We start from the raw sequence: 24,402 nt of genomic DNA, 5'->3' as shown, positions 1-24,402 counted from the left end.
GCATATTTATTTAATATCTAGAATTTCCTTGGACATAGACTTGAATAAACTGGAAGAGAGACTAAGTTTTGTGTTTTTTTTTTAAATAATGGATTCTCACATTCACATGGTAACCCAAAGGCTGTTTTTCAATTTCTTTTACAAAACCACAGTACTAGATTTAAAATAAAAAAAGCATTTTCTCTGATTTAGCATAGTTTATTATATGCTTTCAGGCTTTGGCATTTCACAAAATATCTAGATTCCTCTTGAGAATTTGAGTTTCCTTGCTTATATTTTTGTTTTTTCTTCTTAAGGGGGTCTGGGTTTGAGTTTTCATTTTTCAGAAAAGAGTCTCAGTAGGGTATGGTTGTAACATAAAAAAGAAAAAGTCACTATGGTCATCATGGAAATTTCCCTTTGACAAATATGTTTGTGTCTGTTTCTGCCCCAACTTTGGGACAATATGACACATGCATGGACTCTCTTTCAGGGGAGGTTTCTCCTTCATGAAACAAGCAAACACACCCCAGTACGCATTCACCTTTCCCATCCTCACTTTGAGGCTGGAGGAGGTGCCCAGCGAGTTCCTCTTGAGCTCCAGCATCCCGGCCTGCTTACAGATGCTTGACTCGGAGGCACCCTCTGGGACCCTCAACTCTCCACTTATAGGACAGAACTAGGATGCTTGCCACCAGAGGATGCTTATAAAGCAATTTGAAATGGAAGGCATTGTATGGACACTTCATTATAAATATCAGTATTGATAATTCCTTGGCTTAAACCCCCAGTATGTATGTTCACATATCTATTTAGCATGATCAATTGTTCAGCTAATTAATATGCTTTTATTTTATGATTTGCTGTTTCCAGGGCACAGACAGAAGCTTGATGACTCTAAACCTAGTTTGTTCTCTGACCGCCTCAGTGATTTAGGGCGCATTCCTCATCCCAGTATGAGAGTAGGTGTCCCGCCTCAGAACCCACGGCCCTCCCTGAACTCTGCACCAAGTCCTTTTAATCCACAAGGACAGAGTCAGATTACAGGTAAGACAGACTCATAGGTTTCACTTGCACAGACTCTGGCAGGCTGGGGGTGAGGGGCTACCAGAGGAGATGTGTTCACTTCAGAACTCCTGGAGCTGTGACATGGCTTATTATCAAAGAATCAAGACTTGAAGATACTGACCGTCTTTTTTTATAAAAAACAAATTCCAGTATTCAATAACTCTGAGGTAAAATTTGGGGGAAGTTTCTACTAATGCTGGACTCTGTAGCAGTGTCAGTGTGCACGCTGGTGGAACGGTAATAACTCTGCTCTCTGGGAGAATGTTTGCTGTAAGTTTCTATATTGTGTCCAGGTGGTCCAGGGGATAACATCGCACCCTCACTATTAGAAAATTAGTGTTACCGTCTCAGATTTGGGCTTAAGTTTCTTATGTATATAACTGTTTCATTACGTTTGCTTGAAAATTGCCCAGGGCTAACAGGAAGCCTTGATTGGTGGTTATAAGGGAAGGTCAATGAGCGGCTCATCGGGCAGACAGAATGCACTTCTGATTCACATTTAGCTCTAGTTCCTCATGCGACATTTCTCTTTATATATTCTAGTGAGCTGCTTACTTTACCTTTCTTCTTAAAATTAACATCAGCATTGCATTATAGACTAATCATTCACATTTGGTGCATTAAGACTCCCAGCTCTTCTTTTTTTCTGCCCCACTTGTGCAAAAACAGATCATATTTTAGGACTAGTCTGATTGCTTTTAGGTCACGGTGACAAGAGAGTGTGTTAATCATCACAGATCTTTAATCTGTAGATCACAATTATTGAAAGCTGAAAGGAACTCTCCATGTCATCTAATTGCTATTGGTGGCAGAAATGGACTAGAACAGAGGAAAAATCACTCAAAACAAAATGTACAATAAACTCGCAACATGGATTTTTTTCTAATGGTTAGGTTTTTGTCTATAGTGGTTTAGGTTTTGAGTGTCCTTAATGGTTTATAAACATAATTGTTTATAAACTAAATGATCTACCTCTCTGTCTCTCCTGCCCATATTAGGTATATATCTTCTTGGATATTTACTTAGAGTAGGTTTCTGTGGGTATATGCATATTAGTCTGAATATATGGGTATGCCTGAGTATGTATTTTAAAAATAATATAGAATTATAAAAATAAAATATGTAAACACTGAAGAGAACCAGATATCTGCATCAGGGAAAACCTTAGAGCTCTGTGAAGAATAGCCACGTGTTAGCCTAAATAAATTTCTAAATGTTGATGTGTAGGAATCAAAAGGTTAATATGTTTACTACACATGCGTCCTTGATAAAAATGCAAGGGTGAAATTCACACTAACTCATGCATTTGAAGCTTATAGCTATAGCTGCTACTGCATTTAGAGGAGCAGACTTTAGATCATTGATTAAGGTTCATAATAGCTGTCCTTTTTCCTTATAGTAATCATTAGACTCTGTGTGTGTGTGTAGAAGCATATGTATACATATATAAAAGTGTTTATACATGATTTTTAAGGGACTTATGATGGCTAATAAAATATACATAAAAAACTATGTTATGATTTGGCAACCTCTGGGTTCTTTAAATGTTTGATTTCTATATTCTAATCCTTAACTGTTTTCTCATTATGTTCTGCTAATGACTAATGCTTTTAAACAGCCTTTGGAACCTTTGCATTGCTTGATTCATTTAAGAAGATGCTTTTCCCAAGGCTTTGGCCTCAAACCTAAAGATGACACCATAAAATAGAACCAGAAGACATTTTAGAATCTGAAGTTACCTTAGATCTCATTAACCAAAGGCTGGTAAAAGTTGTGAAGAGGATCTACATTTTAGTAGCACACCCCCCCTGCCCCCCTCCCCAGATGTGAGTGCAGAGCGAGGCTCTGAGGAGGTGTGGGGCACAGCGATGCCAGAAGAGCATCTGAGCAGACAGGAGTGTGGCCACCTCCACAGACTCGGCCCTCCTCTGGTCGCCAGCCTCTCATCAGCCTCCTTCCTCCCTGCTCGGAGGCTCAGGAAGGTTAAGCTTCTTGTCTGCAGTTTTACAGCACGTCAGTGGCAGAGCAGAATTAGTTCTCTGACTCAGTGCAGTATATTTTTTCTTATACAATACCATACTGCAATTCCATCATGATCATTTAAAAATAATATTTAAATATTCACTAGATAGATTTTTAAAAATGAAAATAGATAACAAGTTTATTTCTAGGTACTCATAGATTTCTGGAGTTATATTACAAGAGTATTAGCTCTGCATTTTGGGATTATAGCACTGGTAGAATCGATCTACAGATCAGTCTTCTCATGTTTTTAACATCCACAGGTATTGGGCCCAACAACTTTCTCCAACTTTCCAAATTTGCAGATTCACATGCAGATATACATGCCACCACGACCTACTCTTGGCTATGTGCACTTTCTTTGAATGCTTCCATATTGTTAGTGAGATAATACAAGTATCTTCCCCTAACTGAATATGTACAGAGTTCTACCGTGACCCAAATTCTTAGGAAAACCCAAGAACACTCATAGCAGCAGCAACTTCAACGTGAATTGAATAGATTTCATCTTTTTCTCTCTGGATTAATTTTCTTATTTATTTAATAAGTCTGATTTAGAGCCTACCACATGTAGAGAATTGGGTCTTAGGTAGTATGGGGGAGGGAAGAAAAGTTCTGTCCTTGAGTGAAAGTCTAATGAAGAAGATAGGCCCTGGCATGGCCACATCCTGTGCCCCAGACTGTGACGTTGTTGTTCCTTGAGTATACGTTCTTCTCTCTGTACCCCCTTACTTAGCCTAGTCTATGGATGGTGGTCGCTGTCTGTTGTCAAGATCCACCTATCCTTTAAGGTCACTGTTATCTTCTTCAGGAAAGAGTCCTGGAACCTGCATCTAGAGGCTGCCTATCCATACTCTAAGCTTTAGTTGAGGTTGTCTTATTTTATAGCTCCTGTATATTTGCTTTTTTCTGCCCTGCTAGGTTGTGAATTCTTTGAGGGGTTTATTACAGGGATTTGTTTTCTTTTGTGCCTAGCACAGTGGTAGTGTCTCATTAAATGTTGAATGAATGAAAGTTTAGATGAGAAGAAATCAGTGCAAGAGGGGCTGGAATATCCTGCCTTGTGGGCATTAACTGCTCTTTCTAATTTCCTCTCCCAGGGTGCCATTGTTCTCTGGTGATGAACAGTAACGGCAGACATCACGTTTCAATATATCACCTACATAGTTAAACTATTTCGTATCACTCCAATTTAAGATCTACATAATTGCATGATTAAATTTAAATTCTGCTTGTGAGCCTTTCGTATAATGGTTTTTGTAACTTCGTTGCAATATGCCACATTTGCATTTTAGGTCATGTAATCCTTTGGTTAAAGGTGTTTGTTACAGAAAGGGCCCAGTTAACTCTTGTTGGCTTGGACCTCTTGATATCTCAAGCTCTTACCCCAAAAGTGTAGATAATGATCATGGTTGTATGGTCACCACTAGTGCTCCCACTTGCCAACATAAAAGGCAAGTCAAACTCCCAGAAGAGCGAAATGAAATTAGAAATCACCAATTGAGGAAGTCATAAGCATTAAGTGTTTCATATTAGCGTTCTCCAGTGTCTCTGGCAGTTCCTAGGGCTGCAGGTCCTGGCCGTGCGTGGGCTGGCTTCTCTGCAGTGCTGGTCTGATGGTGTCACTCTGTGGCAGTCTTTCATGGCTGATGTTCTGCCTGAGGGCCCAGGGCCTCCCCACGGCTTCCTGAGGAAGTTCCTTCCTCTGCACCTTTTTTTTTATCTTTCAGACATCTGGTGCCTGTCTCTGGTGCTAGGAAACACCTAGTCTGTCACAGATGTCTACTTCTTGTGATTCAGAACGTGATGATGGCAGTGGAGTAGGGATATTATGTGAGGAGACATTGCTCAAAATAATCACTGTGTTCAACTCAGTACTCTCTGGATGGGTGAGCTGCACCTACGGAAAAAAAAGGCTAACTCAGGCCCTTGGGTTTGGTGTATTGGGACATTCACCTAACTTTTGGGGTGGGCATTCTGCTCTTCTGTTATTCATTTATTCAAAAAGTATTGATTGCTTACTATCTGCTAGGCATGAACTTAAGTGAACAATATAGATCTAGTGTCTGCTCACGAGGAGCTTACATTTTAGTGACAGGTATAGTCAGTAGGTAAATAAGCATACATACAAGATAATTTCAGATAATAATACACGCTTTGGGAAAATGAAATAGGGTAATGCGATAGAGAGCAATTTAGGGAGGGAAGAAGCTAATTTTGGTTGGAAAGTTGGGAAAGGGTTCTTTGAAGGGCTTTGAAGGTCTGTGAGGAACAGCATTTCAGGTGGTGGGAAGCTTGTGCAAAGGCTCTCAGGAAGCAGTGAATGTGGTGTGTCCAGGGGACAGGAAGGTCAGTCCCCTGGAATTCCCCAGTTCCTGGAATGTAGTGAACAAGGAGAATGATCCAGAAAGGCAGGCAGGGGCTAGATTATGGAGCGTCTTCAAGGTCCTGGTGAGGAGCTTGGGTTTTGTTATGATCGCAGTGGGGTGCCATTGAAGGATGTGAAGCAAGAGAATGACATTATCTAATTCACATGTTTTTAAAAAAATCGCTTTGGATGCTGTGTGAAGAATGGATCATAAGGGGAAGGTGGTGGAAGTCAGGTCATCATTCAGGAAGCTATTGCAGTTAGAGAGAGTTAAGGATGGTAGCATTTCTCTTCTTTCTTGAAAATTCAGATCCCATGCTGGCATCTCTGTCAGGACTCTTCCAACCTACCCAAGCCGAGTCTAAGGCTTCCATACTGCTGTTCCACGTGGTGACAATTATTTGTTTACATGTCTGCCTCCTCCATCAAACTTTAAACTTTCAGAGTCTAGAGCCATGTTTGATTTATCTTTGTGTCCCCATTGTGTTATATAATGCCTAGTGCTTGGTGACTTTGGTTTGGTGATGAATGAATGAACAGGTCATTGACTTCTTCAGGAAGTGTGACCCATTATTATCCTAGCCCTAATATTTTTCTAGTACCTATTTGCTTGAATTGCTATTAGCAATTCATTTATGAATGCGTCAGGTGCCGGACATTGTTCTAATGAGGTTAACTCACACACCCCTCACAATAGCTCTATGAGATAGGTGGCATTATTATGAACACTGAGGGTCAGAGAGGCTAAATAACTTGCCCAAGGTCCCACTTAGAACTAGTAAGTGGGAAATACAGGAATTAAAGCAGATCTATATAGCTCCAAGGTCCTATGCTCTTAGCCACCAGGCACCCTTGGGAGGCTGAAGCATATTCTGTCATGGCTCTGTTTCCTCCCATTTCAGTACCTAACAACTTTCATCTGTGCAGCTCTTTACCATTCACAAATTAGTTTACATAAAGTTCTTGCTAAAGCCTTAAAACAATTCTTAAAAGTACGTATTTTACGGGTGGAAGAACTTGATTCTTCGAGAAATGACTTGTTAAAGGCCTCTTCAGCTATTATAGTTGACTGTGAGTTCCAGATTCTTAGTAGGCAATCACCCTCATCCCCATCAAGTCGAGCATGTTGCTGACAATCTAAGTGACATGTGTCTTAAGGGACGAATTTCTTTTTCTTCTCTCTTTTGGATATTACTTAGGATCCTTAGAGATGATATTTTTATAATAGAGATGCATTAGGAGTATCTGAATCATGCTTTAAAATGCAATGTCATTGTTTTTAGTGATTAAATTACAGTTATGTGAGCATATGTTCAAGGTAACATTTTTAGGACTGTCTTGAAAAACACTTTGCCTGACATCATGTAGAATAATCATAATCTTATCAGCAGTTACATTGACTGAAGTGAAGTAGTTTCCACACAACCTCAGCCTGATTCTGTACTCTCTTGGCAGGCGTTGCTTCTTTACACATTAAGAGGATCTCCACCCATTAGGCCAGCTGGGCTTGGGCTGCGTATATGTTTGCTGTCCGAGACCCCAGCCCACTGTGCTTGCACTGAAACATTTACTAGCATAATCCTTTCAGAACTAGGAAAGCACAGCTGAGTAGTGTGTGTCTCAAATTACTGTCCTATTCAACTGCCAAGTGACCACATGATTCTTTACTGTGAACCAAGTTGGGAGGTGATGTGGGCATGCAGTGGGGTGGTGGGGGCTGCAAGTGTGAGGGAGAATGAACCCGTGAGAGGCTCAGTGACTGTGAGTGAGCAGGAAGAATGACTAGTGCCGTGTGTGTGAGAATTGTAGGGTGTGGAAAGTGGGAGTTAAGTGAGGTCTCATGCTTTCTGACTGCTGTGGTCCTGCTCACCTGTAGGCATCTTGTGTCTTAAGGAACTGAATCACCACACTCAAAGACAGATTGTTGGAAGTATTGTTCTTTTACTTTGGTGGTGCTATGTTTTAATTTCTGAAGTTACTGGAAAGTCTTGTCCTGTCTTCTTCCTCTGAGATCTTTTGGGCAGGATAGCCAAGTAAATTTGCTGCTGCCATGCACATATATGAGCAAGAAGTCTCTTTAGAGGAGGTTGCTGGTTACAATCCTTATGAGAAAATGGTGTAAATCCTGTGTGTAAACACAATTTCACTTCTATCTGGCTCTGGCCACCACCTTATGAGGAAGCCTGGGCTGGCTTTGAAGTACAAAGCTTAGTAAGACCTTGTGAAGGGCTGGCAGTCAACATGTCATGTTGTTTCTTGACCTGTTAGCAGCATCCATAGGTTAGCTTCTTAAAGGTCTCTGCGCTTCTGTTGGAATTCCCTTATTAACTGAAGATGCTTTGGCTTTATTGTGCTTTTAGAAAAACAGAGGGGCAATGTTCCAAGAAAAATTAATGTCTTGAGTTCCAAAAACTTGTCTTTCTAATTTCCTCCTATCTGGAATAGACGATTCATAGTTAATAACTAATGGTGATAAGAAGAACCCATCTCCTGCATAATGGCTCACTTTATCCTTCCCCGAGACTGCTCTGTTTCTCGCCTGTCTTTAGGTCTCTGCCCACAGGATGTCTCAGTTTCTTTCTCTCATTCTTTTCTAAAGCGTCATCTTCCTCTTTTTAGTTTTATGTTTAGTTTTATCTTTACATACATGTATATATGTATATGTGTACACACACGTATATGTATCTTTCCTCTTTACTAATTGCCTAAGGACCTTTCTCTCCCCTCTTTACTTTTTGCAATGGCCTGTGGGCAAAATGATCAGAATATGAGTCTAACTTTGAATGAAACTTTCAACCTATAGGGCTAATCCAGGAGAGGGGCAAGCCGTGCATGCAGTTTGGTATAGTGGATGCTCTGGTGGTGTGTTTTGGTGTTTAATCATGGTTGGGCACCCAGGGCTTCAAACAGAGTGTTGGTGTATATTGCACTATGCAGTATTAATAGCAACAACAATATATTACAGATATTACCAGTTTAAAAAGTATTTTCATTCCATTTTTTTCATTTTAATATATGCAGAAGTATTCCAGGAATAAAATTGTATGGCATTAATCTCAGTTAAGACCATCAGATTCTTTCAAGGGCTTTTTTAAATTTTGGTAAGGACTTGCTTTTCAATTGTTTAAAAACAGTTGGTTCTAATAGTCTTTAAAAGACGGATTTCACAGAAGAGTGAGTATTGTGAACCTTATTTAGTGAATAAGAGAACTTAGGCACCAGGAGATTTCTGAAACTCTCAGAGCTGAAATTAGAAATCAATGTCCCAGGAAGGTGACATCTGACAGGGTGGTTTCAAGTTGGGGGTGGTGTGAGAGTATGGATGGAAGTGTTTGGAGCTGTCACCAAGGTGAAGCCTGGGGGCCGGAAAATAACTTTGGTTGAGCATCATTGAGGAGCCAGCTAAGGGCCGAGATCATTGGAAGAACTGTTAGCACAATTATGTGATTATCTCCTGCAGTGGTTGCAGTTTGTGAATGGGAGTGGGCTCTGGTGTGGTGGACCATCAGTGAGAATGACGGTTTCTCCTAGGACTCAGTACAAGTCAGGGAAACAAGGAAGATGTTGAGCCAGTTGCCAATGTGGGTGAATGTTCTGGAGGTTGGTAGGTTATGGTAAAGATGGAAGAACTTCTGAAGAGGAGTTGGCTCATCTGTGGCCTTGGAGAATGAGCAGCAGCCACGTGAAAAGGTTAGGAGGAAAGATCTGAGGAAATCCAAGTTTCAGTCCAGGGGGAAGTAGGAGTGTCTTACGGAAAGGTTGAGGGTAGATGGGAGCTCTTGGCCATTCCTTCAACCATTCCTCAGATGACAGATGGACATCCCATACCTCGTTCTGTCTTCCCCAGTGCTCTAGTCTGACAAGCGCTGAGAAAACACAATCCTCTAGCTATGTCTGACCAGGGCGGGAGGGGTCTACTACTCTCTTAATACAGCCCAAGACGGTGGTCACTTTTTGTCATCCCATCATGCTATGGCTTGCGGTCCGTGAAAAACTCTGCTCAGGGCAGGCTTCCCCCGTCCTGTCTTGGAGTTGACCGAATGCAGCACTGTACTTTTGTTCTTCCTCAGTTTCCTCATGTGGCTTCCAGCTCCTCTTTCCGTTTTGTAGGGTTACTTTATAGTTCTGATTCTTCATCCAGTGTGTTGGCTGGCTATTCCTTCCAATTTAGAAAGGTTGCTTCTAATTCTTCAAGAATTTGATGAAGATGCTAACACAACTAGGATTATAATGCCCTTGAATATGCCCCTGTGTCCCTCTCTCAAAGCTGATCATGATCCATATCAATGACCGCTCTCTGGTCGGCCTTTTCAGTTGCTATAAATCACATTAGAGATAAGGCATCTATCTTGCTGATGTGAAGATACACAATAGATAGATGAGCTTTCTTCTAATCCACTGCTCTAGTAATCCTAGGAAACATGTTTTTAGTGAACCTCTTCTGCTTTCCGATAGTCACAGTGGAGATCAAGTGTGGAAAGCTCATTGTACACAGACTGTTGAAAGTGACTTATGTGTTTTTAGTGGACTGCAAGCAAGTCAACACCAACAATGGCTCCAAAAATCTAGTTGAAATTTAGATTTTACCAATGGTAATGCCATTGTCAGAATAAGATAAATGGGTAAGAGAATGTAAAACTACTGTATATTGTGTAGTAAACTTCCAAGGCATAATCTTCAGATAATGTAATAACGTCATGCAGAAGAGAAGTGAGAGAGCGAGGCTAAGACGAGTAGTGAGTGGAGTTACAGGGACGTGTGTACTTACTATAAGGAAGAACTTGGTAGACCCTGCTCTCCCCAGTAGAAGCCCTTTGCCTGCTAGTCTCCACAAATTCTTGCGCTGTTATCGGATATAATGATCTGGGAGCAGAAACTTGGATTCATTCAGAGCAGCAAGTTGCTCTCCCTTAGCTCTTTACCTCTCTTGGCCCGTAATTTCCTCTTAAGCTTGTTTGTTCTGCTCATTCTATTTGAAGATCATTCTTCTTGATAGGGAAGATTAAATCAAAATAGTGTTGGGTAATTTTCCTTTCTAACTAACTGTCATCAGTAAAAATTATGCCCATTGTTCTCAAACTTTCGTGTATATTAGCGTTAACCTGGGGAGCTCGTTAAACGTACAGATGCCCAGGCTGTGCCGCTGAACCAGCGTGTCAGAGGTGGAGCCTGCCCGAATCACAGCTGCAGCCCAAGGCCCGTGACCCAGGCTCACCTTGCTTACCCAGAGCCTGTCTGATGCAGCCGAGGTGTCTCAGGAGCCTCATGCCCCTGGTCAGATGATGTGTGGAGGCAGCTAAGTGCCTTAGGCTGCTTCCTCGTTTCCTGAGTGCAGCTCCTGGACTCTGCCCTTGTGTCTGTTGCAGCTGCTGTTTCCCTGCACACCCTTCCCTATGTGCTGAGACCTCCACTGGGCTTCTGCCTGTTTCTATTATGATGCTGTCAGAGGGAGATTTTAAAAATGCAGATCTGGTTGTGTCACCCCTTACTTAAAAACACGTCAGTGACCTCCACGGCACTTAGGATCAAGACCAAACCCTCTAGCGTGGCCCAGCAGGTTCTGCATGGCCTGGCCCCTCCTTGCCTGTTCTCCAGGCTCATCTTGAACTATTTTGAGCCTTTTGTTTGTAATCCAACCACACTGGCTTTCTCAGCTCCTCAAAAAAACCATACTGCCTCCATCCCAGGAACTTGATACATGCTGTTCGCTTTGCCTAAAACTCTCGTGACCCCACCTGCTTATCGACTGGACTTCTGCTTGCCACTCAGTTCAGGGCTTGATCATCACATCATTAGAGAAGCCTTCCCTGACCCCCAGGCGCAGTTGGAGTCCTCCAGTGAACATTCTTATGGTGCCAAGGACATCTCCTTCTTAGCACTTAGCATAGTTGTATGATGAATTGATTAATGTCAGTCTCCCCTACCAAACTGTCAACTCTGTGAGGGCGGGGATTAGGTCTGCTTCATTCACCATCAGTATCGCTGGTGTGTAGCGCAGTGTCAGAGTAGGCACTCAATAAATGTTTTTTGAATGGATGAATGAGCTGGAGACAATTTTTAGAACCAGGGACACCATCATCCGATGACAGGAATCACCATGCCTGGGGACCTTCTATAACATCCCACCTGCCATATCTGACCCCCTGCATGTTGATATCAGCCTGATTGGAACCTGAGTTTACTACATCCACTTGAATACTGTGATTTGAACTAAGGGTCACTTCCCCTGGCCAGCACCACACCCACAGGACTCAAGTTCTGGTCCTACCTGTTTGTAGCTTATTCCCTTCCCTCTGCTGGCTTTACTATTGAGGTCCAGAATATGCCAAGGCTGAGGCCTGGTTCGGTGTGACATGTGGTATAGCCTCTTGTTTCTTCTATTAGGTTTTTCTGTTAAATAAGAAGATCGCCTCATTTTCTGTAAGACAGTTATGAGTCCCATCCAGCCAAAAGTTGGTGTTACTTAAAAAGCACTTATTACCTTGTCTGAGCAATTGAACTTCTTTCTGGTTTTTCTTTTAACATTTTGTTATGGGGTATGACGTCTTAGGTCATACACATCATTTCTCATTCTCTTCCCTTCTGTTGTCTCTTAAGATTTACTAAGTCCCTCTTCTCCATTGTTTGTGTTGTAATATAACTTGCTGTCATGCCTGGTGCACCCTACATAGCATCCAGTTTTATCCACACAGTTTGCCGCTTATTTCTCAAATTTCAGTCTAAAGCTCTGTGATTCAGTTGAGTTGATCTTCTGCCAAGTGATTCTGGTAGCCACGTTGGTCAGTTTGAGAAAGTCCCTGGTGGGGACAAGAGGCAGAGTCAAAATCCTGCTCTTGGCGTTTTCTCTGCCGACATGAGCCAAAACACTCTGTGATGGGAGGTGCCCTGAGTATCAGCCGTGTCAGCCACCTTTCAGAGCCACCCCAGACCAGCTCAACGTGGCTTCAGTAATTTCTGTTGCAACTACTGTCTCCAGAAAGGATGCAGGGTAGGGAGCTCACTTTTCTCAGTAGTTAGAATCATAGCCTTTCATAGCTGGAAAACATCTTAGAGATAACCCATATATTCTCATCTCACAGGTGAAAACAGTGAGACTCAGAGAAGGTAAATTATTGGCGCACGACTGCATGGTTAGTGCCAGAGCCTCTGGTCCAGGGCTCTTCCCGCACTTGGAGGAGCCTGTTTGTTTTAAGACCGGGTTTCCTATTAGTCAGGAGAACCAGAAATGAGTGGGAAAGCTCGTTCTAAAACTCCAGTCTAGCTAAAAGGGTTATTAGGGGAGACATAGAATTTGACATTTAGTATTTAGTGTAAATTGTTTTGAAATGGGAATTAATGTATGTATGAATGTGAGTATATTTGTGTTCTGAATGACCATAATATGACAGAAATAGTTTAGGATAGGAAACCGTAAAGCTGCCTCTCCCTGTTAGGATTGTTGACTTTATCTGACCCTGGTAGCAATGGAGAGGTGTAATCTTAACCCAGACTTTATATAAGTTCATTTTAAATACTCCAGTTTTCTCAAGAAATATTTGAGGTTTACACAGCCTGATCTGAGTACTGAGTGGGGAGAAAATGGGTGGAGGATAAGGGGTGGGAATGTGGGGCTCTCTACTTGTACCCCAGTCCCCAAATACGACAGGTGCTCACTGTGGACACGCTGAGCTCTGGCAGAATCGCTGGCTGTTGTCGGGTCACGTGACACAGCAGCCTGCTGGCAGCACAAACAGGAAGAAGCCTTGTGTTTCCTCCCATCTCTGTGTGAAGTTCAGCACCGTGTCCATGATGTACCTTGTTGTGAGTGATTCTTAGGAAAGCAGGCCTTTCTTCACACCCACACGTATAACCCAAGTGTTTACAGAAGGAGGTCTGCTAATAGCAATCACTGAGTTTCACGCACACCTTCCACTGGGCTTTTATAAGGCTCTCTGCCCACTCTGTTCTCCTCCCCCCTGCTCAAACTTATTAATTAAGAAAAGACTTCTACATGTTTTCCTGGAGTCAGTTCATTTTCCTACGGTACCTTTTTTTCTAACCATCTGCCTCCTCCTTCCTCTCTTATTATGACGCCAAGTGTTTAGAGTTCAATTGTGCAGACATGAAGTTTAGCTTTTCAGTCGTTTGAAAGTACGGATACTCTTTGAGCCCGTCACTCCTTCCATATCATTTTAGGAAATCACAGCTACTCCTTCCTTTTCCCCATGCCAATTATTGAACTTCAGAAGCTATGGTCCAACTCAAAGAAGAGAGCTTACTTTCCTCAGTCCACAGGTTTAAATGAATGGTCGTCTCCATTTTTGCCTGATGCAAAGACAGCTTGAGACGTATGGACCGCTCCTCCCCCAGGTAGCATTTTGGAGCATCCCCTGGGTACGTTGCCTTCTGTACTTTTATATCTTGGGGGTTTATGGTATGGAAAGCAGATGCAGACAGTCTCCAAGTGGTCTCAGCTGAGGAAACCACCCTAGAAGGAGAACTTATAAAATCCACTCTGACATTGCTGCTCCGCAGTTCATTTCTATCTTTAGAGCTTTCTTAAAAACACAAATACATGCTTTTAACATTTTTGAATTGATTGTTGTTTTATATCTGTTAATCTTACTTTCCCAACTGCTTGTGTAAGCTTTTTCAAGGCAAGAAATGTCTTATTTCTTACCTTTTAGACCATCACACTGCCACCTAGGCATACAGAAGCTGTTTATCAGAATAAAAATTGATAATTTGCTGATTCACCAGAGCAGCATCTAAAAACTCCTGTTTCCTCCTCAAAAGCCCTGTTAAGGTGGCAATAATCGCCATTTGCACTTTGTAGGTGAGAAAGGGACAGCTAAATAAGAGCCTTGCCCTTGACTTAGTGAGTTGGGAGAGAAACTGCTAAGTGTATGCAGGCCTCTGGGCTTCCGGTGTCTTTTTAAAATACAAGCTACATGGAGTGACACCACGGAGTTTTGGTAGTAGCTGTGTCTGTGACAGACTCTGCCTCAGGTGGAATGATGCTGAAGGGATTCCTTATGTCAAATGACTAGTTCCTTTTTATTTAACCTGAACTCTTAGTAGCTAGATTTGGTTTACTCTCACAGAGGAAACCACGATTTCTTCTGGAAGTGTGCAGTTGTAATCTGAGGTGCTCAATGCATAGCCTGACCTTGTGTGCCTGGTGGTAGTTCTCAGCATGCTTTCCCAGTTAGGACTGGGGGCTGCTTCTCATCGGTTTCATCTCCAGGGTCTTTAGGAGCTCTGCTCTGCCCGGGGTCCTGTGCTTATTTCTCTTCTCTCTCATTGAGTCATTTTGATTAGTCACATCCTGCCTGTGAGTACAGCAGGCCTATTATACAGGAAAGACCTGATTTTCTCTCTCAAGTTTATATTACAGATCAAATTTGATTATAACTTCCCTTTAAGACCCCCTTCTTTAGGTGACAGGAGAGAAGTTTGGGGAGAAATAGCGGTGGAGTCCTATTTAAATGCTCATATGATATTTAGCATTTCACATTTCCTGAGCACTAAAGAGTATGTACACATAAAAAACCCAACACCAAAGGTTTTGTTTTTAAATCGTCATACCTATATAAAAAACATGTCAATATTTTAATTTCTATAATATAGTAATAACGATAATATTGATATTGTTTCTGAGAATTGCCGTATAAAAATAATGAACTATAGTTTTTAAAACAGCATAAAAATATTTAAAGTTCAACAGCAGTTTTCATGTCTTTTGAAAATTTCTGTGAAATAGAATTCAGTTAGGGCCAGCCCCGTGTCTTAGCGGTTAAGTGCGCACGCTCCGCTACTGGCGGCCTGGGTTCGGATCCCGGGCGCGCACCGATGCACCGCTTCTCCGGCCATGCTGAGGCCTCGTCCCACATACAGCAGCTAGAAGGGTGTGCAGCTATGACATACAACTATCTACTGGGGCTTTGGGGGAAAAAAAAAAAAAAGAATTCAGTTAGCCTCTGAAAACTTGTCGGTGCTTATAATTGATTACAGATCACCCAGGATGTAATATCAAGACTATGATTGGCACCTCTATCCTCTGAGACACAAAATCAAGGGTAGTCTTATTTTTGTTGGCATGGTAGAACACGATGCTACCCTCCGTGTTTCTGTAGATTCGAAAAGACAAACCATTCAGTGTAACTCTGAATGGGGTAGAGTGAAGGAATGGATTATACCAGCTCTGAGGGACCTGACATTAAGACAATTTATTGTTTGTTAATGGCTAATTAATTAGTAGGATTGTCTCAGAGTTAGGCCCTGTCCTCTTCCCTATTAGTAACCTTAGGATTGACTGGCGATGCCTAAAAAACATCTGTCACCTGCTCTGACTCATCCAAATTGAGAGTGAATCTCAGAAGTCTCAGGTTTCTTCAGGAAGTTGAGTTCAGAAATCCTTTATGAGATCAGGTTAAGGTGACTTATCTTTACTGTAAGCATTAATAATTGTCCACAGCAAAGCAAATATGCTGTAATCGTGTATTTATTATAGGATTATATTTTCTTGGTGATTGGGCATTTAGGAAGTCAAAATACTTTATAGCCATGTTTTGCCACTAAAAGTTTGAGAAAAGTTAAAGTGTACAGTATTAGAAAATATACTAAACGCATTAGGCTTTCTTGGCCTGGGAGAAACCAAGACTAAGAAAGAATGTGATTAAGGTTAAATGATCATAAGGGGTATTGACAGGACCAACACAGATATATTCTCCAAATAGTGACTTCAGAACTGCAGGAAGCTTTCTAAAAATTGTTGTCTGCTGGAATAAGAGGTTATGGGTTGGAAATATAAATACAGAATGAAGGTTCAGTAAAGGTAGAGGTTTTAATAGTGGTGAGCATTTACTCGGTTCTTTCTATGTGCTCAGCTCTTTACCCCATTTTCTCATTTAATCTTCATAATGACTTTAGGAGGGAGGTCTTCATACTTATCCCCATTGTACAGATTAGGAAACTTGAAGCTTCAGTAGGTTTGTGATTTGTGCCAGATCGCACGGGCCAGAAGTGGAGCTGACAGTGAAGATGGCTCATTCACAGGGTAGTAGAGAACGCCTGGGGTGTTTGGAGACCATTCCTTTTTTTTAACTTTGCATTCCCCTTTTAAAATTACTTACACTAGATCTAGTGAACCCCAGACGGCAGTTCTTGTGTTTTATTTTTTTTCAGTAACTCTCTCTCCTTAAGTAGATTATTATCATAGAATCTTAGGATGGTGACCTTGAAAGAGATGGGCTGGACTGCAGTCTGTCCTCTGAGAGACAGAAATAAAGAGGGATCTTCTCACTTGTTTAGGGATAGTGAGAACTTAGTTTTGCTAATCTTGGATATCTTCAGAAAGGACCTCCACTAAAAGCAAAACTCTCCTTTAATAGGCTGTTCTAGTATATATTCTGGCAGTCAGGAAGTTTATGTAAAAGCTAAAATCTCACTGATAGAACTTCTTTTATAGCCTAGGGGGAAGTTAGGGAATGACTAATTAGTATTTCATTATAAATCTCCATTATTCACTCAAGCCACCCTGGGAGGGTCACTCAGTGGTTGTTTATGGAGCACCTACTACGTGCCAGGCTTTATATGGATGGAATTGTGCTGAGTCTGCTTTTGGAAATCTTCAAGAATAACACTGGACATTCTAAACACTGGATAGTTTAGAGTCAGATTTTTAATCTTTTTGAATAATAATGTTGATTCCCCACTCACCATATATTGTTTAATTCTTACAACTCTCTGAGATAGTGTTATCATACCCATTTTACAGATAAGGAAATTAAAGCTTAGCAACATTAAGAAACACACCCCATGTCACACAGCAGGGCCTTACCTTGTGGGCTCCTAAAGAGAACAGTAATAGTTTCAATATAGTACTTTACAGTTATCAAAATGCTTTACTTATCTCATCTAATTTTATAAATAAAAATGATAGTAATTATTATGCTCATTTTACACATAGCAATAATCACTTCTATTTATTATGTGGTTAATATGTGCCAAGAGCTCCAGATAGCTTATCAGATAAGGCCTAGTTCATGTAATGCTCACAACAACCCTAATATCATTATTCCCATTTTACAGATGAGCCACTGAGGCCCACAAAGTTTAAGTGACTTGCTCAGCACAGTGGGGAGCTCTGATTCAAGTCTGGGCTTGTCCGCCCAGCCAGTACACATGACCACTTGGCTGGATTCACTTTACCATGTATGCTGCCTCATTTTCCAGATGAGGAAACTAAGGTTCAGAGAGTTAGCTACTGCAGCTGAGGTCACACAGCTTATAAATAGCAGAGCTGGGGCTCCAACTCAGATCCTTTCATTAGAAAGCCTGCTCGTTTCCAGCTGTCCTGGGCTGCCTCTTTGCACAAGGAGAACTGAAAGCCTGTATCTTATATCCCAGTTAAGTTCCCTAATTCCTTTGTGATATGTTTAAACTTTAATAATTTTAGTTATTCTTTACATGTCTTTGTATTTTTTCCCATTTTTAGGTAGGGAGCCCTATGCTACTGGTAACAACAGGTGACAGGAGAGGAATGGACATACAGGTTAAACTACATCTGGTGAAGTTAGATCAGACCTCAAATCCAAATTTGAGTCGTGTGTGCCTGGCTCATTCAGCTGTGATTCTTGTCCTTTTCGTCTGTTGAAAATGTTGCTTGAGAGAAGGCCTGGCCTGTCTGAGATTGCTTTCTGGGGCTGTAAGAAATGCATCTATTTCCATCTGAAGATCATTTACCATTTCTCTGAACAGTGAATTGCGTTAATGGTTAAAGCAAGGAAGTATGTCAGTATCAGATATATAACAAGGACCACTCACTCAGATTTGAAATGTTGCCAATCTATACAATCTCAGCCTTGAACATTTTAAAGCACAAAAGTTCATTACTTTAATGATCAAGTATCCTTTAGATTTCTGAAGGAAAAGTTTATGTTAACCATTTACAGTACTATACTTTAATTCAAATTGAGAACACAGGTAAATGTTCCTTAAAATTGAATTGAATGAAATTTTTCTGTGTATCTCTTGATATAGTAAACATCGGATAAATATCCAGATGTATTTAATTATTTTGACTCAAGAAAAGTATGTCCTATTTAGAGTCTTTAAATAAATTGTTTCTGAAGTGAACAAATAAACAAGAAATAGCTGAAACTAAATGGCTTTGATTGTACAGAAAAACTGAGAGGCTTTAAGAGAGGAATCATCTCAGAAACACCCATGTCTTGTTATACTCATTTTTATTTTAGAGATAAACCTGAATTGACTGTTCCAATATATTAATAGTTTTTGAAAATTAAGGTTTTCATTTTCAGAGGCTGATAGGTGATATGGGAATAATTTTCAACTTATTTCAAATGTATTAACTACAGTTCACATGTATTTTAACCATGGAACTATCTCTGTGTCAGCAAGAGGTTTTTTTTGAAAAAGATGAGAATTAATACTTATTGAGTGCCTCCCATGCTAGCCCTCTCTTCATAGTTTTCTTGTGTAATTCTCACATCCCTGTGATTCAGATGTAATTACTCCCCCACTTCCTTTAGAATTTAGGGACCTGAGTCTCAGAGTCGCTGAGTAACCCACGATCACACAGCTACAAAGCAGAAGTCTCAGAACTTGAACCTCATTCCCCACATTCCAAAGTCCATGGATATTCTAGTATACAAAGCCATCTTGTGAACAGCCTAGTATATTAGAATTTTAAAAATTAACAAAAAATTTTTAAATTAGCAAAAAAAACCACGTGAAGAGAAAATTTGCTTATGTTTCTGTTTGATTAGCCCGCAAATAAGAACAAAACAGTTTGAAATACACACTTTTTTGCCCTGGAAATTTGCAGCCAGTTTACTTTTTTTTCTCGTATAGACTGAAGCTCTTTTGATACATCTGCTTGGCCTCAAAGTTGTTCTTCCGAGAAACTCCATAGAGATACATCAAAAGATATCGTTAATGCCCAGCAGTTAACCCTAACACGGTGGCTGCCCATTATTTTCATTATTATAGTGACTATAGGTGACGCTAGGTCACATTCCAAACATGTGACATCTTTTAAACAGATTTCTATAGGATTAAAGACATTTCCCTGTTCTCCTGTTTTGGGTCATTTTCTTACTGTCAGAAATTCGTATATTTAACATTGAAACTGGATGGTGGTGAAGCTTTTCAGTTCTTAATGATAGTTGACTTTGAAATTAAGCTTTGTCTTTTTCTTAAAGGTTATTTTCTGGGGTAGCTTTAGCATGAGAATAATATATTGGGCTCCCCCCCTTTCTGTTCTTCTTCCATGCTGCCCCCTCTGTCCCCATCTCTACCCCTAGCCTCCTAACCCACATGCTAGAAAGTGCCATCCCATTGCCTTGCCTGGAAAGAAAGTGAACTGTGCGTGGAATCATGCACTTTAAAAACCAAAAAGCATGTCTGAAAGATAGTAGCTGGATATGCAGCAGTAAAAGACGAGTCTACCTGTTCTTTAACCAAGTTAATTGTTCAAAAAAATTTCTAACTTTTTTAAAAAAAAATAAGCAAAACATGTTGATTGGAGTAATGTTAGAAAATACAGAAAATAAATAAAGTAAAATTCAACTTTGTGAAGATAATCGAAGCAGATTGTTTTCTAAATGACTGTTAGTCTTCTCAAATAGAAATATTTATGTGAGAGAGAGACAAATAGTCCTTAGGCATGATCTATTTTGTTACTGTCATCGAGACTGGAAGTCTAGAAAGCTTTGTGCTATGCAGGGCTTGAAAGGGTGGGGTTGTAGGAAAGAAATAGTCCTTATATGTTCTCATTTTTTTTCTGCTTTATCCTAAGTTTTGGGTTGCGTGTTCTGAGGCCACAGTGGCTGGTATGCTAAAGACTTTTCTTCTTTTTCCCAGACCCCAGGCAGGCCCAGTCTCCCCCGCCGTGGTCCTACGACCAATCTTACCCCTCGTACCTGAGCCAGATGACGTCCCCGTCCATTCACTCCACCACCCCGCTGTCTTCCACACGGGGCACAGGGCTTCCCGCCATCACCGACGTGCCCAGGCGCATTTCAGGTAAAGACTGCATTTTAACTGGAAACCCACTCCCTTGCAGGGGTGGGGTTGGGGTTGTAGGATGGGCCAAGGCTCTCATGTCTACATTCACAGGAATTTTCTATTAAAGGCATGTGGGCAATATGACAAGGGACAAACTGGGTCTTCTGAATTGTGGGTTATCAAAGACTTGAATAGTTTAAGTCAAGAGACTGAAAATCCACCAGAGATGGCATAATTTTCTTAAGATGATATTTAATGCCACCCACTTTCAGTCCTGCTGAATTGTCTCCTCTTTGATGGGCACTGTCTCATACCTAGGGCCTTCTCCTGAGGGTCTTATGCCAGGCCTTCCTCTGCTTGTGTTCCTTTCTTTTTCTAATATCTGCCTGTAAACCAAATTACAGATTGAGGGCACAGCCCTCCATTTCTAAAGGCTCTTCAATCCCAGGAGTCCAAGCTAGCTCGTTCCAAGAGAGCACCTGCAAACTTAAGATCTCTAGCAGAAACTAGTCATTTGAAGGGCAGTGAGGCCTGGAAGGGTCTAAAAGGCAACGTGTGGCCTCTGAGTAGCCAACTCAAGACAGAGGCAGCCTTTCTGTGAATCCTATAGCTCACCGCTGTCGCTCTCACTGTGGCAGCCCCAGTGCTCACACAGCCACTATTCCAAAGGCACCACAAAAACCTGTGGCTCACGGTGGATGTGCATGTGGTAAACACCCTGGCTGCCTCTCTCTGTCATGGAGAATTCATAGAGAGCCGGAAATGTCCACCAAGACTTCAAACTGACAAGTAGAAAAACGTTAAAGGCTCTCAGCCAACCGTATGAGTCCTATGAATAAGAAAGAAGATCTCGCAGTACACCCCCGACATACAGACTCCAGCACTGCCCCCCTATGAATAAAGACGTAGACCACAGAGACACACACAGTTGGATCCCGTGTTTGTCAGACACTCTTCTCAGCGTTCGGGCCCCATGCACCTGTTTGACTCCTGGCCAGGTTAATGCCTGTCTTTCTTTCTCTCTGTGTTTCTGTCTCTGTTTCTCTCCCTCTCTCGTTTTCTGCAAAGCTCGAAGCCGTTACTCACTCCTGAGTTGCATCACTGACAAGCTGAAGCTCCACCAGCCGGCTTGCAGGTTTTGATTAGTTCAGCTGCCTTTCTTTCTTTCAACTTGGGAGGAGGGAAGGCTTTGTTTCTCAAGCAAATAGCGGGCAAGGGCTCCCTGGTCCTAGTGCCTTCACATTTTCTGCAGCAGATGGACTTCCGTAGGGGTGAGTAGGGAAAGAAGAGGGGTGGAGGGGGAACTGCAACATTCTGTGGAAGACCATGTTACCACTTTCCATTATGATTGCCATTGTTATTTTCATGAATCACATGGTATTTTGGGGGGATTGTGCAGAGTATAGAATTTCAGTTATCATTTCCCTTGATTGGAACGACTGCCTCTTTTAGGCAAACGTCAATTAAAGACACAAGGAAGGATCAGTGAGGTGCAGGGGGATAGCGAGGCTGATGTGGGATCAAAGGCTCAGTGCTGGATGGTGTTGAGTTAGTTCTGGTCATTCCTGCTGTATATTACACTGAGTCCGTTTGTTTTACGTAGGGCCAAAATGACACTTTGCCAGCACAGATTTGTGCAAACTTGCTTCTGTTTAGGGTCCTCTAGGGCTTCCATCTGTCCAACCCTCTGTGGCTGAAGCAGATTTTGCTGTTTGTCCTTTGGCAGTACCTAGAGGAAGAATCCTCAGGGAGTGATTGTAAAGCTTTAGAGATGCTTAATACAGCATTTTCTGACTGAGGTGTACTCGTATATGAACTCAGTAGGAAAACCATTGAAAACAACACTGAAAAATGCTGCATCAATGGGTCGTCACTATTGTTTCTCATTTACGTGTGTAATATAGAACAGCCAGATTATTTTGAGTCAATTTACTGATAATTACTTAAAACATTTCTGCAAAATAAATAGCACACAACTCCTCCCATTTCACAGAGGAGGCAGTAGGAGCAGAAACTGGTTAATTATCCAGCCATATATTGATCTGAGGCCAAAGGTAGAAATGAGCCTCTGCTTTAAACTAGTTTAAAACTGAGTTGAGTCCAGTTTTTTCTTCCTGCCCCAAACATTCTATGAGTTGTTACTGGCAGAGTAACATGGTGCCAGGGTGGGAGGTTCTGTATAAACATTAAAGTGAAGAGAACAGAAAATCCCTCTTGTCAGCAGTAGGGAAACAGCAAGAAAGAACTGGATGTGGACTGTCAGGGGACCGGAGGAACCCTGATTGACCTGACCTTGCTCTTGGGTGTGAGGCTGTGCCCGCACCCCAGAGCGCTGCCTGGTGGACTCGGGGACCACGTCTTCTGGAGTGAGCACCATTTCACTTCCCTGGGGACTGGTCCTGGGAACCTCCTTGGAGAGGAGCCTGTCTCCTAGGTTCCGAGGTGCCAAGTTGCATAGTTTTTGTCCTCAATATCTAAAGCCGTCCCTAAGGGCCAGGATGCTATTTCTCTGTAACATGGTCAACTAAAATATTAACCTCCGTCTCCATCCCCAAGCAGTCCTGTATTCACTTTTTGAGATGCTTTCCAGAATGGTTCATGTTTTTGTAGAGAAATCAGTTCTCATCTCCCTATGTGAAGGGATGCACAAAATATTCTCATATGATCTTGGGTAAGAAAGAATAAAATTCCTCACTTATACGATAGGTTTGGAGGTTTCAGACCTAGGTTTGAATCCCAGCTTGTACACATATCAGGTGAGTTTCTTACTTCTCTGAAACTTAATTTTGTTGTTTATAAAATAGGGATATAATATTCATCTCTTTGGGTTACTGTGAGGATTAAATGAGATGCCTTATGAAAAGGTCTCAGGACCAGCCTGGCACACCATATGTGCTAAACAGATTGTAGCTGATATTATGAAGCTAAAATTGTTTAGTAAAAATTGTATATCTATATATAATTTACAGGTAAGCCCTAGATTAAATGAATCAAGTAGATTAAAGTCTAAAATTTTAAAGGGGACTATTTGCTGTATAAAATGAATCACCAGAGCATATTTAAAATAAAAAACCCTTGAAATATTTAAATGAGTTAGTACTCATATGACATTCATAAAGTACTTAACACAGTGCCTAGCACATACAAGTACTCAATAAATATTTACTGTTATTATTATTGTTATTCTATAGATTTATAATGAATATGTATAGAGCTAAAAGCAATTGAGAGCCATTCACAAAAAATCAATAAAGCACTAAGAGAAAATAACTGTTCAATTATAGTGTCAGAAAATAGAAAATGTTAAGTTACATTTACATGTAACCTGACACGACAATGTTCTTTTCAAAGGAATCATAGGAATAAAAGCAACCAGAAAGATCTTTCAGAAAGAACTGTTTCTAAAGAAATTCTGGTTCATCCTAAAAGATCATTCCAAAGAAAGACCCTGATTTAATCTATTTAAAAACCTTCAGAGACTCTAGTTTTACAACTTCCTTTTTTGGTTCCTTTCTTCTGAGTAATTTTTCAAGTGTGGCTACCAATGCTAGAACCTAATGAATTACAATAATGATGATGATATTATATTTTATAGTTCCTGTAGTCTCCCTCGAATCCTTTATGGAAGCAAGGTGTAAATAATTTAAGATGATAAAGGTATGTCACCCACGATCCCTACTTTACTGCAAAGAAATATACAAAACCAGATGTCTTGAAGTTCGTAAGTGCAATCCAAAGATTCAGGAAATATTTCCTTAACTTCAACTAGCCTTGAATATTATAACAAGGACAATAGCAGCAGCTATAGGTTGATGACTGAACAATAAGTTATTGTCGTGTAATTGGCTAATAGGGTGTACCTTATTGTAATGAGTTTAGTTCGTATTCAGCTGAATTATAAAAATTAAGCATGACTTATCAGAAACCAGTCTAGAGATGTTACAGTGCAGAGG

At 41.1% G+C, this 24,402-nt stretch overlaps 1 protein-coding gene across 2 annotated transcripts in view; it reads left to right on the top strand.

Moving 5' to 3' along the window:
* RUNX2 (RUNX family transcription factor 2) overlaps nucleotides 1-24,402 on the top strand; it is a 124,259-nt gene that overhangs the window by 68,160 nt on the left and 31,697 nt on the right. For both annotated transcript variants that reach the window (XM_058554226.1, XM_058554225.1), the window contains exons 4-5: nucleotides 853-1,026; nucleotides 20,306-20,467. In XM_058554226.1, the coding sequence (XP_058410209.1) occupies nucleotides 853-1,026; nucleotides 20,306-20,467 (336 nt within the window). The remainder of the gene's footprint in view (nucleotides 1-852; nucleotides 1,027-20,305; nucleotides 20,468-24,402) is intronic.

Source organism: Diceros bicornis, chromosome 14 (assembly GCF_020826845.1).
Source record: "Diceros bicornis minor isolate mBicDic1 chromosome 14, mDicBic1.mat.cur, whole genome shotgun sequence".
NCBI lineage: Eukaryota > Metazoa > Chordata > Mammalia > Perissodactyla > Rhinocerotidae > Diceros > Diceros bicornis.
The sequence above is the reverse complement of the archived record's forward strand: the minus strand, read 5'-3'. Positions and strand labels throughout refer to the sequence as shown.